The 14,079-nt window shown below is 40.4% G+C and overlaps 1 protein-coding gene across 1 annotated transcript in view; it reads left to right on the top strand.

The window, feature by feature from the left end:
* DLGAP1 (DLG associated protein 1) overlaps positions 1–14,079 on the top strand; it is a 138,485-nt gene that overhangs the window by 107,987 nt on the left and 16,419 nt on the right. The window contains exons 6-7 of the mRNA XM_044423962.1: positions 985–1,076; positions 11,184–11,605. Of these exons, the coding sequence (XP_044279897.1) occupies positions 985–1,076; positions 11,184–11,605 (514 nt within the window). The remainder of the gene's footprint in view (positions 1–984; positions 1,077–11,183; positions 11,606–14,079) is intronic.

Raw genomic sequence — 14,079 nt, 5'->3', positions numbered from 1 at the left:
TGTTTAGTCATGCCGGCCACATGACCACAGAGACTGTCTGCGGACAAACACTGGCTCCCTTGGCCAGGAAACAGAGATGAGCACCACCCCCTAGAGTCAGGCATGACTGGACTTAATGTCAAGGGGAAACCTTTACCTTTACCTTTAGTCCTCTCCCCAGTGGGAGAAAGCATAGTTCAAGTGAAATGGCTTTACTGTAGTTTCAATAAAACACAGCAATCATAAGTCCATTGTAATAATGTGCAGTTCATCTGTTTTTAAAGTCTAGCTATGATTTCTGCTGAGTCTCTAACAAAATGTAGGTAAAGCAGAGCGCATGAAACTAATTGATCAATATTCTGAAGAAGCTATTGGACAGCAGAAGAGTAGTTCAACACAAAAGTTGAAAATTTCAGTTGATCTGATGTGGAGTTCCTTAACCAAAATGCAATTAAAAACAACAAGTGCCGGTGTACACATAGTGCTAATCCAGGCTTTATTTAATCAATGCTTCATTATAGTACTGTAGTATTACCCTACCCATGGTTTATCTGATAGGTGATAGTATAAACCATTGTTTGTTTTCTCAATACCTGATTGTTTCCTTGCTCCTCACCTTCTTCCTCTATATTCCAAATGCCTTTGCAACACTTTAGTATTGGGATGTAAAGAGGAGATGTGTGTGTGTGTGTGTGTGTGTGTTTACCATTCTTGCCTACCATCCCTGTAGCCTGATGAAACAACCCATGAACAATTCACTGTTCTAGATTCAGACATAATGACAACCCATGGTTACAGAGGTGACAACTCAGTAACAGTTTGTTATTGAAATTCATAGTTGTTATTGTTGTTTGAATTCATAGTTGCTTAATTCTGAGTTTATCTATCATGACAACCCAGAATTCAGCAACTATGGGTTACCATTATGTACAAACCAGGTCAGTAACTCCTTAAATAATGTTGTGCAATATCATTCACTCTGTCTATATTTGGTTATTCCATTAGGTTGATGGTGGAGAGGAATCCTCTAGCTCAAGTGAAACCCGAGCAACCAGTAAGTTCCAATCCATTGGTGTTCAAGTAGAGGAGGAGAAGTGGTAAGCAAATATTAATTTAATATTCTAAATTCCACTGTCTGCTATTAATAGTTGACAGCTATTCTGATGGTGGTGGGACCAATTTACTGATACTGAGGTGACAGCCCAGGCGATACCTGTGTGCTCCACACACACAAACATCAGACCCTTCTGATGTTTCCTTCACTCTCTGTACACATCATGTGCTACACAAACATCTGCAGAGAGAGGTCCTTCATGCATGCACACACAAAGCCTCCCTCCCTGCAGATGGCTGTGCAGAAGAAAAGGGTTTACAAAGCACTTGGTATGGTGTGAGAAAAGTGTCTGAAGAGAACTATGTATACTTGCATAGAAGGTGGATTCTGCTTTCTGAGAGAAGTTTCCTTCTATTTGCCCAAACAAACAGTGATATCGGTTTAAGGCAAAATAAATGAAACCCACAAATACAATGAAGTTCTGCTGTAGTCCTTCTTAAGCAAAAATATTTGTTTTTCAAGGATGATGATGATGTAGCACACTCTTTGTAGCACTGTCTGTAATGTTCTGAGAATTCAAGTGGTGAGTATTGTCTTGGGGGCGGGATAGTATAAAATCATTATTTTTATGCTGTCTGTTAAGAATTGTGATGTCAGATAGATGTAATAAATGGTGACTTATTATGTAACCCATCATGTACTTCCAGAATGGAACTGCTACCTGATGAGGGATTGAAGCTGAACTATCCAAAAATGACCCCCTCCAGTACACAAAGGGCTTATGGTTGCCATTTAGGTGTCTCATACATTCTGTTAACATAGCACAGTGAATTTAAATCAGTGCCTCTTAAAGTAATAGACTCACGAATCAAGTGAATTTTCCTTGCTGCCAATTGGACACATATGGGCCGACGATTTGAGATGCATGTTTAACAAACAGATAAATCTGTCAGAAATCTTTGGTGTAGTGCTGAAGACATAAAATTGATCTGATAACTTGTTGCTATGCCCAAATGATTGCCAAAGCCTATTTTGAACCCATGTTTACTTCCAGAATCTAATTCCAGAATGTCTGCAGCACTCTGGAACATGTGGAGACAGGAAGCATGCCTTCTGTTCCAGGAATCACAATCACATTGGTGCAGGGAGGATGCCTTTCTTGCAGTTTTCCATCGTAACACTATCTCTCTGTAAAAATGTCCATATACATTTACCAAAGAAACAAACAAAAACAGTCAGCTCTTTGTAAGAAGCATAATTAAGGCATAAAATGATTTCCTCTGGAAACATTAGATAATACTTTCCCACACCTAGCACTTATCTTTAAGGGTCTTACTAGAACTGAAACCCCCTCCACAAAGTAACACTCAACATTTGGAAAGTATGGGGCAAATTTCTTGTTTCCTTCTTCATTCCTCTGTAACCAATTGTGGACAACCCTACATTTCCAGGACCAGACAAACCAGTCTGGTCTGGTCGTACATTCCTGGGTTGGAGGAGTGGGGGTGGAGGGGTTGGGGGGGGCGGGATTCTCCTTGTTATAGGCATATTTATGAGTGGACAGCTTATCTCCCTCCATTTCCCAAAGCGGTTTCTAAGAGGTGATGGTTTGCTGACTAGAAAAACACCAAATAATCAATTTTGCTTGAACACTTGCCAGAGAAGAACGTATTCTTCAAGTGCTAATGATTTTTGGAAATGTAGGCTTACCCAAGAGTGTTTCCATGAAAGGTCTCATCTCCATACTATATAAATAGTTTATTGATCTCATCTGTGTAAATGCATTAGTTCAACTACAATGCAACACCAATGGTCCCTTCTGCTCTTTACACAATTTCAGCAGAAATAAGGGAAGCCACAATGAAGCCACAATTCTACCACAGCTAAAATACACAGTTTTAAGAAATTTCACTATTGTACTGGGGAAGAAGTGGTCACATGGGTCCATTAATACAGATGTGACAATTTCGCCCACTACTTGTAGACTTTTGGAACCAAGTTCATTCTACAATATGTGAAATTACAGATCACCTAATTAAAACCCATGTAGCCTTATTCCCATTTTTGATTTGCAAAGATGAGAATGGTCATCTTTAACATCAATTGCTGCTTTGCTTGCAGCTGCCAGGACAGAAATTACATAAATTTGGAAATCATTGACTGGATTATCTATATCAGAACATGGAAAATTATTCTTTCTGAAAGTTGAGACATAGACTGAAACATTTCATATGTTAATATTGAGCAAGCCTTATTGCTCTATCTGCACAATTCAAATTCTGTGTGGTGTTTTGGAACAGTGCTATTTAATAGACTGTGTACCTGTTTTGTTTTTATATTATATTAACCAATTTAAAAAAAAACAAAATTAGAAAATGAACAAATATCAATTTCAACACTCTAACACTCCTGTAAGAAAAAAGATATAGCAGCTGCCAGATTAAAACTTACTTCAAGAAACAAGTCTGCTTATAAATCTATCTAAATACAGATGTGTTCACTTGCCAATAGAAAGACTACAGAGATGAAGCTACATTGGCCTCACGTAACAGGGAGCTGCACAGCCTAGGACCAGCTCCCCAAAAAGTCTGCTGTCATGTTCCCACCAAACCTGATGGTGGGAGGTCCAATGGCAGCTGGTGCCTGCTGTGGGTGGTAGAGCAGGGGTTGGATTAACAAGGGGAGAACCAAAAGCTTAACTAGAAGCGCAGAAAGTCTGCAATCCTGTGCATACTCATCTGACAATATTGCTCGTTCAGTGAAGTAGGACTTGCTTCTGTATGACATGAATAGGATTGGAAAAAAAGAAAAAAGAATGTATATTGTGCAGTCCCAACTTCAACAACTCTGCCGGGCCATTTCCTCTGTTTCCATTAACTCAACACTGCCTTTGAAGCCAAAGCTTCTAAGCTCCATTCAGATAAAATTTAAAGCAATTCATAAAATACAGTAAAAACAACCAAAATACGGTAAGCTGTGGAAGTCAAAAGGAATAGAATGGATCTCTCTTTTTAAGAAGCTGAAAGCATTGGCACTTACTAGAGACACTTAAGAAAAACATTGTAGGACTCAAACTCTTGCAGTACTCTATTCATATTAATCACACAGTATTCAGAACCCTTACAGAACAGAACAAAATGATACAGAACATCATCTTCCAACTAAACCAACCAAATTCACCAGTCATTCATTACTAGTAGCGAAATAAGCCAGAAAGAGTCCACATAAACTATGCTCTTATGCCCATTCTGAGTAATAGCCCTTATTGTGGAAAACAACCCAGGACACCAGTTTCAAAGTAATCCAAAACTACCAAATGCATAAGTCACATATGACTGGAAGAGAGACCATGGGCCAGCAAACTTCCACAGAAACAACATTCCAAGACCTTTTCTGGGCAATAAGCAATATCTAGCAGAACCGGTCTGGAACAGAAACTTCCAACTGAGCCAAATAAGCCAAATTCACCAGGTACACATGTCTATATGAAAGGAATGCAATCAGCCAGAGAAATTTCACAGAAACTATATTCTAGTACCCATTCCGAGTAATAGGCCATTTTCTAGAAAACAGCTGGAACACTAACTTCTAAGTGAGCCAAACCAAACAAATTTACCAGAGTTATGCAATAAGCCATAAACAAACAGTTCCATTCATTGCTGGGATGAAAAGCCATCTTTAATTTCTATTACAATAATATCGAAGGATTAAAACAGTCTAAAAATTACAGAAAAATGTCTTTCATTTTTAGCCCTACCAAGTAACATCCAACATCATCAAATGAAATTGGTTCGTTATTAAAGTAACCAAAGTTACATTTGTCACACACTGAAAACAAGTGTGACATGTAATCCTACTCTTTCCCTATGTAAGTACGATAGTAGTAAGTTTAATTTTTTTGAAAGGTTTTAGACTGGAACAATTCAGGCTGTTTATTTGGATTTGTTTCAATACAGCTTGTCAGTTTTCATGAAAAGAATGCAGACAGACATGACCTCTTAAACTGCACTTAACCAGAAAAACCTAATTTAAAATCATTGGTAATGTTCAGTCTAGTCTAATGTAGTTATTTAGTTTTAGCACTTGGAAAATTGTTCTTCTAGACAAACCAACACTTATCTTCTAGCAAACTCCAGTAAGTCACTGTAGAGCCTTAGAGATTATTCGCCTTCTGGTTAAAATACATTTTGAAAATAGCAAGAAAACTACAAGAAACCCTACTCCAAAGCAAAGCATTCAAGAAGTTATTACCAATAGAAGTAGGATTGTTGAGCTGACCTAGATTATCATCAGGAAAGTAAACAGTGCAAATACACTCATCAGCTCTCTCTCACACTGAATTCATTCACACAACATGCTGACCTCAACATGGACTCTTAACCCTATGATGCTGTTGCAGCATGTGATCTGAACCCATCCATAAGGGGTTATACAGGGCTTAAACAACCCTTGTATAGCCCTTGGTTTGTTGTAGGCTTATGTGAGAGTTGTTTAATCACATCAGGACTTGAAGAAACCTCCTGAGATATAGACACATGCTCAAAGCATCTTCTGTTCAGGTCTGTGTCAGAGCATCTTCCCTGAATGCTTGAATGTAGCATCCCCACCTTTGGACATAATTGCCTATGCCAGGAGGACCACCAGGAGAATCTAAAGCTACGTTTAGATCTTCCACTGCATGTCTGGATAAAGAATAAACCCTGTAAGTGACATTTTAGATTTTTCTGTTCTGTAGGAGTGCAGCCCATGCCATCCTAATTTTGTTAGAAAGGTACTGGACTCAGGGAATTACCTCTTCGATTATGTACCCCTGCCTCAGGAAAGATAGACTCTTTCCTGGTGCTGCTCTGGAACATGGCTGTGTAGACTGGTGAGCCTTTGACTGATGCCCTATTGCTTATTCCCATATCCCCAACTGTACAAAAACTTATTTTTCCCAACTGCACAAAAGGTGTTCAGTTGCGCATTAGAATAAATCCTGACTTGCATATGTGCCATGGCTCATAATGAGTTAAATAATCCACAGTGAGCTCAGAGTATGGTGCAAACTCTCCTCTCTTTTTCCTGGTCCAAAAAAATTACAGCTGTCTCTCCATTTGCAGCCAGTCAGCCACACTGCATGTCCTACTTACTGTCCTAGTGCTGGTCTGCAGCCACATAATAGGTTTCATTTCTTTTTTAGCTGCCAACTGAATGAAGCCTCAAGCTGGTGCAGGCACCTTATTGGACCATATGCCTGCACCCACAGCCATCTGCAGGATAAACAGGGCCTTGTAGAAAGGCATGCAAATTTCATGCCAGCAGGTATAAATGAGCATTATGAGGGGCTGTTGCCCCAGTTGCTTTCTGAGAATGTTCCCCACTGCTGAACAACCGGCACGTGTGCAGATGCTGCATAAGTGCAGTTCACAGAAGGAGGCAAGCAAAGCCACTGCCAGGCTGCTAGAGGAGGTAAGCAGCAGCAGCAGCAGAGTAGCAGCTCCTGTGATTGCCGTTGCGTGACATCAAGAAAGTAAGGAAACGCATGTGCTTTCTCATATGATCAGGCCCCCTGGGGGGCTCCTGCTTTCTGCACTAAAGGATCACCAGGTCTGGGAGAAACAGCACAAGGGGCCACTCCCAAGGATCTTAAAATCTACATAGGCGCATATGAGACAACGTAGGGTCCCAAGTTGTATAGTGTTTCATAGTTGGCGCTGTAGAAAGTGTACCTCATATTGGCGCTGTAGAATTGGCGCTGTAGAAAGTGTACCTCATAGCCACTGAAGCTGTTGTTACAGGAGTTGCATGTTTCCTATAACTAGTCTGGTCAATAATCAAACCACATCATTTTGCATGAGTGGAAGTTTTGAAGCACCTTTCAAAGGCAGCTGGATGTAAAGTGCATCATAGTAGTCCAAACAGAATGAGGTTGAGATGCCAGCTCCAAGAAAAGGCACTATTAGCACACTGACTTTTTCTGTACAATTGCACTTCTGCTCACTGTCAGCATCATTCTATCAATAACATCAGACAATGCTTAAGAACTTGAACTGCTTCTTTGGATTTATCTGGTTTTACTTGTCAATAAACTATGACATGAGAGTGCTAAACAAGTTAGATTATATCACTACCGACCTGAAATCTCCACCCCTGCCCCCAACCCCTGCCCAAGGATGGGCTACCTTTTAGACTCAGTTAGATGTGATACAGAGTTTTCTTCATAAGTCTTATGTCCTTACACTGGATGGGAGAACTCGTTTCATTGCCGCGGAGCAAGATGGGGTAATTGAAGCCTGTCCTTTAAAAAAAAAAAATGCAATTTCTAATGACGTACTTCAGCTCTCAGTTATATCAAATGAAGAGTTATGGATATCCAAGTAGCTGCAAACCTTTCAGCACTGAAGTTTCCCCAGTAAAAAGTTTTGCATTACCTGCTTTATCTCTCATTCTGTGGGCTAATCCAACAACAACCGTCTGTTCAAAATGATAATTATGAAGCAGGCTGAAATCATCACCAATCTCTTTGCTACTCGCCAGCTGTAAGTTCAGTTCAGCTCTGTTTCAAATGCATTTGTTTCAGCCATAAGCCATAGCCAGTTCATATAAATTTGTGTGTAATTAAATCTTCAAGGTAGCAAAATAAACAGTGTATAATTAATACAATCAAAGCCATCTGTAGGTTGTTCAGCACCTGTTCTGCAAAAGGAAAATCTCCTTTGACTAAAAATGTAAACAAGGTTCTCAAAAGGGAAACAAAAGGAGAGGGAGAAAGATGAATACATGCAAATAAACCTGCTCTTGCTGTCCAGAACAGACTGCATTGTGTTCTGTACTGGTTTAGCCAGTCTATAGTCTCATGGTTTTGTTCACCTCAGGCCAGGTAACTGTCATAGTTCTCGGGGACTGTAATTATCATGCCTTGTGCCTGTAGGGCATGACTGAGCACAAAGGGACTGGCATTTAAAGCACAAAAGCAGAGAAACTAACTGCGAGGGATCTTACTCTAAGAAAAACTTATGCAAGATTTGCAAAACTCCCACTGCCAGCAATCCAAGCCTCGATGGTGGCATAGCCCTTGCATCCAGCATGGGTTTGCACAGCCAGTGACTGGCTGAGCTGCCTGTACCACCAGGCATGCTTTGTCACTTATCAGTGGCCTAACAAACCCCTTTATTTTCTGCCTGCCCAGCGCTGCAGAAACAGCAGGATTGTCAAGCATAAAGCAGGTCACAGTGCATGGCTGGTAGGCAGCATTCATGTTGTGGGTCACTGGTTCTGCAAGCCTGATTGAGACGAAACTTACCCTTTACAAGCTAGACCTGCCATGTTCAGAATTACAAATCTATATGATTGAACTGGAAGATATATGAAATGATCCCTTGCACAACCAAGCCAGGCACCTCACAGTTCCTGTATTTTCCCCCCATTCTTGGTATATGCCATGATTTGTGTTCAGCTTTGTGGATCAAAAGGATGGGACAGTTTGCTACAGGAATGGAGAAGGTTTTTTAGTCGCACAGAAAGTTTCATTAAGCAGAATGTGGGTTGGCAAAAGTTGGTCTATGTACTGCATTCAGGTTAAGTAGAAAAACCCTGATTTGTCCACTTAAATTCAACCTCCAAAATCCCTCCTCAGACTAGGAAAAGCCCTACTGCAGGCAATTCTTTATAGTCCCGTCAGTAAGCTACATATAACCTTGCTTGATGCACCTGTTATGCTCCACCTGTGTGTGGAGCCTGAATTGGGGTCAAGGTTCTTTGGACTGAAAAATCTGTATCATATTTTGTGTCTCTGTTCTTTGGGCTTAAAATGGAAACAAAGAGGGGTAGTTGTACCCAACCTGGTGTCCTCCAAATTGTTTGGACTTGAATTCCCATCAGCCCCAGCCAATATAGCCAATGATCAGGAATATTGGGTATCATAATAGTTCAAAACATCTTGCAGAAACTAGTTTTGGGGAACATGGGTCTAGGACACTTAAAGAGTAGTCAAAGGATTTCTGCTTTCTGGAAGTGTTAAGCGACATCAGAAATAAAATTTAACTGAAGGACTGCCAAGGCTTCTGTAGACATTTCTTTGAACTATTTTGTTCTAAGATGATATTCTGTTAATTTTCACTGTGGACCCATGCTTCTTTTGAAGGCATAGGTGTTTACACAGACCAGTGCCAAGACTAGTCCACCCAGCAAGGATGTACTGCAGTGTTGTGTGTATAAACATAAAGGGACACAAAAGTAGGCCACTCGATACTGTATGTTGAACAAAGACTCCAGCATCTGCTTTCTGAATGAGGAAGGCCTCTGCTTGCACAAGATCCCTCTGCTGAATGTTGGGGACCCAACCACAGTCACCTCATTCAGTGCATGTCCACATTTTCTGAGAGGGGCTGTCATGAGAGAGAGGAAACAGGGAGGTCCACTTCAGCCAATGCACTCAATCCAGCTTTACTTTGTTTTCTCCTTCTATGCAGGATAGAAAGGAATGGTGGAAATGGTGTGGGGGGATTTTTTGAGAAAGGCATTACTAATAGTGCAAACTATGGATGGCTAACAGGGCATAGCATTGTACCCTTCTTTACAATTGCTCTCATTAGTGAGCTACTAATGTTGCTAAGTTTTCATGCCACCTATGGAACCTGCAGAGAAGGAGAAAGAACAGGGTTAGCACTCCACAGATATTTGTTACATAAATGTGGAGATATTCCTGTGCCAATGCTTTAACTTGTCTGTGCTTACGTAACTTAACTTTTGTAGTACACAACACTGTGCTTCTGAACATGCAGCAGCATGAAAACAAACACTGAGTTTGTGTGCGTGTGCGGTCAACATTTATTAGGCTAAAAACAGCTTTGCTGCTGGAGAGTCCCCTTCCTTCATACAGACCTTTGCACCAATTCCCTCAAAACCCATTCCTTCCCACTACCACATCCCTCATTCCTTTGTTTACAGTTCTTGGAGCCCATATTTGTAGCTATTGCTGCTTTTACTGGTAGGAGATGTCTGTTGAAGTGCTTTTTCCATCAACGGGATGAGTTGTAACTGAATATGCAGCTCTCCTTCAGGCCTGTGCATTGATCATTGTAGTGTTTAACAAAATTAAATACTCTTAACCCTTCACAGATTTTTCCTCATTGTTGCACCTAGGCTGCCTTGGCATATTTCCATTCAGTTAAAAGAAGGAAGGAACCCGCTGTGCTTTTGTTCCATACTGTTCATTGTACCTGCTCCAAGTGAAACTTGTCTGTTCCAGGCAAAGCTGTGAAAGCACCAGTGTTTTTCCTGGTAGTCTCCTTCTCCTTCTCTTCTTCTCCTTCTGGATCTCTAATTTAAACAGAAACAATTAAGCAAGTAAATGGCACTGAAATCAGTAACAGTCGCTTCTACCTTCAAATAATTAACAATGTTATCCTATGCATGTTTTGACAGAAAAAAAGCTTTCAACTCCCAGCATGCTCCAGCCAGCTATGTCTGGACATATATAGGATTCCACTCTTAAATTCATAATGAAAGGCAAAATGAAAATGGGCAAAGCTACTCATGTATACTTGTTTAACCTATGCCTGGAACCAGAAAAGTTATAGAAAAGAGGGAGAATATTCAAAGATACCATATCTAAGAATAACATGAGTTTTTATTTGATAGGGTAGCTGTGCTGGGTGATGGGTCAGTGACCTAAAGCTAAGCTTAGTTGGGGGGAGTACAGAAGGAACAAAGCAAGATGGAAGACCTACCTTGCCCCATACTCTTTTCCAGATACAAATCTACCCTAGTTTCAAGTAGCTCTTAGAAATATTGTCAAATATACAACAAGAATGAGACTGGCAGGAAGATCAGGAGAAATATCACTGTGAGTTGACTCAAAACTAATTACATGTAGCACCTTCTGAAATCAATGGAACAAATGTGCAAGCTTATGTAAAGAAATTACACATCAGAACTGTTTGCCTTAAAATCTTGCGCAAAATTGGGTCAACATGAACACTTGATACAATTGGGATTCAATAACATTCGAAAAGTAACATTTAAATTCTCTGTGTTGGCATTCTGGTAAATATTTATGGAAGTAGAAATACCCTTGTGTTGTTCTACACAATGATTTATTTATCTCCACAGAGTATCTGCCTGTGAATGTCTGTGTTCTCTAAATATTGAATTTTGTGTTGTTTAGTTTCCGCAGGTTCACACGGTCAAATAGCGTTACAACAGCAGTTCAAGCAGATATGGATTTTCATGAGAACTTTGAAATGTCCATGGACCCTCAAGAAGACCATTCATATCCTAGCCAAATGTTAAGACAGTATTCTCGAGATGCCAGCACTTCCACTGTAAGCATACAGGGCTCAGGAAACCATTATCATGCATGTGCAGTGGATGACGACTTTGATACGGATTTTGATCCTTCAATTTTACCTCCACCGGATCCCTGGATTGATTCTATAACAGAAGATCCCATTGAAGCTGTTCAAAGGTCAGTGTGTCAAAGAGATGGACACTGGTTCTTGAAGCTCCTACAAGCAGAAAGAGAGCGCATGGAAGGTTGGTGCCAACAGATGGAGAGAGAAGAACAAGAAAACCACCTGCCTGAAGAAAGTAAGCATTTCAAATACTGATATATAAAAATCCATTATTTTATGGTTTTTCCCCACCTAAGGATTAGAAAATCCCAATCCTAGTGATGGCCAGGTATGCCTTTGGTTGCTGAAAATTATTGGGTATCATCTTATGTACATGCTCTGATTCCACATCTCTGATTAAGTATACAAATAAACTGATAATTCATCTAGGTAGAGGGTGTTGCAACAATTCCAGGGCTTGCATACCAATCATAAAGGATACATCTTCATTTATTAAAATTTCTATATCACCATTTAGCATAGCTTCAAGGCAGTTTATAAATGCAAAATAAAATACAAGTGAAATATGTAAAAAATAATATATTAAAAACAAGGTATTAATGTTCTACAGATATTGGGCTTTAATAGTGAAGTCCTGTGTCTTTCTGAAATTCTAGCAGGCATGGCAGGAGTGAAAACAAGCATGTTTTTGCCTTCCCTGTTTTTTAACATTTTAAACTAGATGAGCCCTTTGGCCTGCCAAGCTGACTTAACTTTAGTGGACAAGGAACGGAATGGAACAGCACATGGACTCAGGACATCTCCTTGTCCTTCCTTGCCCATCATGCATCTCCTTTTCTCCCTCCCTACTGAAATGTATGGTGCTTATGATTCCCTCCCATGGGGTTGCTCTCCTATATACATTTAAAAGCCTGAGGAAATAATTGTATCTTGCCTGGCACATGGGACAGGATTTGCAATTCTGGTGGGGAAATGGTGCTTACAGAAAAATAAAGAGCAGGGTCAGTTTCACTAGTGCAATTAGAAGAATGTGCAGTTTGGTTCTGAGCCTCTCCTTCAGTCAACATTGCCCCTATGTTCTCAAACAATTCATCAGAAGCTAAAATAACCAATTTTATTTTAAACAGAAACCATTTTTAAACAGCCAAATCAGGTCTCACATACTCAAAATGTACACAGTAAGGAGGGACTTGGGAGTTTTCCCATCCTTTGCTTGTAAAAATGCAAACAGCATTTCAACTCACAGTCCAGGTGAACATGGTTTCTGAGATCCATGGTCAGATCGCCTAATACTTGTGAAAACTTAGAAGCTGCTGCATCAGGGGAATTGGATCAGGGTAGTGACTTGGGAGGAAAAGAGTTTGCCCCTCTCCTTATGCCATGTTTTTATTAAAATTTTGCTTCTCACCCCAAATCCCAGATCAACTGTAGGTGAAAACAGACATTGGTATTTGGATCTTCCTTTTCACCCCAACCAAATTAACAGCATTCTTGGGCATGTGGGGTGATAGATTAGTTAGTAAAACAATGTGTGGATGGGGGGAAGATTTAACAGGAAAAGTACTGCCACCCATTGCTACTTCCCTGATCCAGTATGAGCACTCTACAGCATTTTTAAGTTCTTATTCTTCAGATCTGATCCCAAATCATCTATGCCATAACCTCCACAACAATTCTCAGGGAATTTTGTTGAGTATTCCAACCCAGGAACATACATTGCCCAAAGTTATGGGACTGAGAGAACTGGGCATGTTCAGCTTTGAGAAGACTGAGAGGGGACATGATATCCCTCTATAAGTACCTCAAAGGCTGTCACAAAGAAGAAGGTCAAGATCTCTTCTTGCCAGAGTGTAGGACACAAAATAACCAGTTCAAGTTGTGAAGACCCAGATTCAGGTTGGACATCATGAAAAGCTACCTCACTGTTAGAGCAATACAACAGTGGAACCAGCTGCCTAGAGAGATGGTGGGCTCTCCTACATTAGAGATATTCAAAAAGTAACTGGACAGCCATCTGAGTGGGATGGTGTAAACTGGTGTCCTGCAACAGCAGGCAGTTGGACCCGATGTCCTTCATGGCCCCTTCCAACTCTACTATTCTATGACTTCTATGAATCTATGACTAACTCCAGCAGCCAGTACTGAAGGCGTTAAATGAAGATCTTTCCAAATTCCTTGCTTTTGTATGAAGACTATATTGTTACCATTTTTTGCAGGCTCTGAAGATGACCTTCCTACTACTATCATTCATTCCTCAGAAATTCTATTTTCTTTGTGTTCACACAGCAGTATTAAGTTGCTCAGAAAAAGCAATGCTTCCCACCTCTCCACCACCTACAGTTCAGTCCTCTGCATATTAAGACAGAAAAATGTCTAAACTGACTGGGAATGCTGAGAATTGTAGGACTGTCTAAACATGCACAGGATCGCACCCTTAACTGTTGTTGTCAGGATCACAGTTGTGTTTGAGCCGCACATCTTGGAATGGAACTTGTGAAAGCTTTTCCCTGCTTTTTTGAGTCAAGTTAAAAATCCTCTACAATTTCACTTACAATTATAGTTTTTAATTCTGCAAGCCTAACAACAAAGAGGTAGGGACTGGGGGAGACTCAGGTTGAAATGTGCACTTAGCAAGAAAGCTTACTGACTGACCCTGGAACTCAGTAACTATGTCTCAGGTTAACCTACATCACAGGGCTTTTCTAAGGA

This window comes from Varanus komodoensis, unplaced genomic scaffold (assembly GCF_004798865.1).
Source record: "Varanus komodoensis strain SLA01 unplaced genomic scaffold, ASM479886v1 scaffold14_1, whole genome shotgun sequence".
Taxonomy (NCBI): domain Eukaryota; kingdom Metazoa; phylum Chordata; class Lepidosauria; order Squamata; family Varanidae; genus Varanus; species Varanus komodoensis.
Note: the sequence above shows the minus strand (reverse complement) of the source record. Positions and strands in the feature narration are given on the sequence as shown.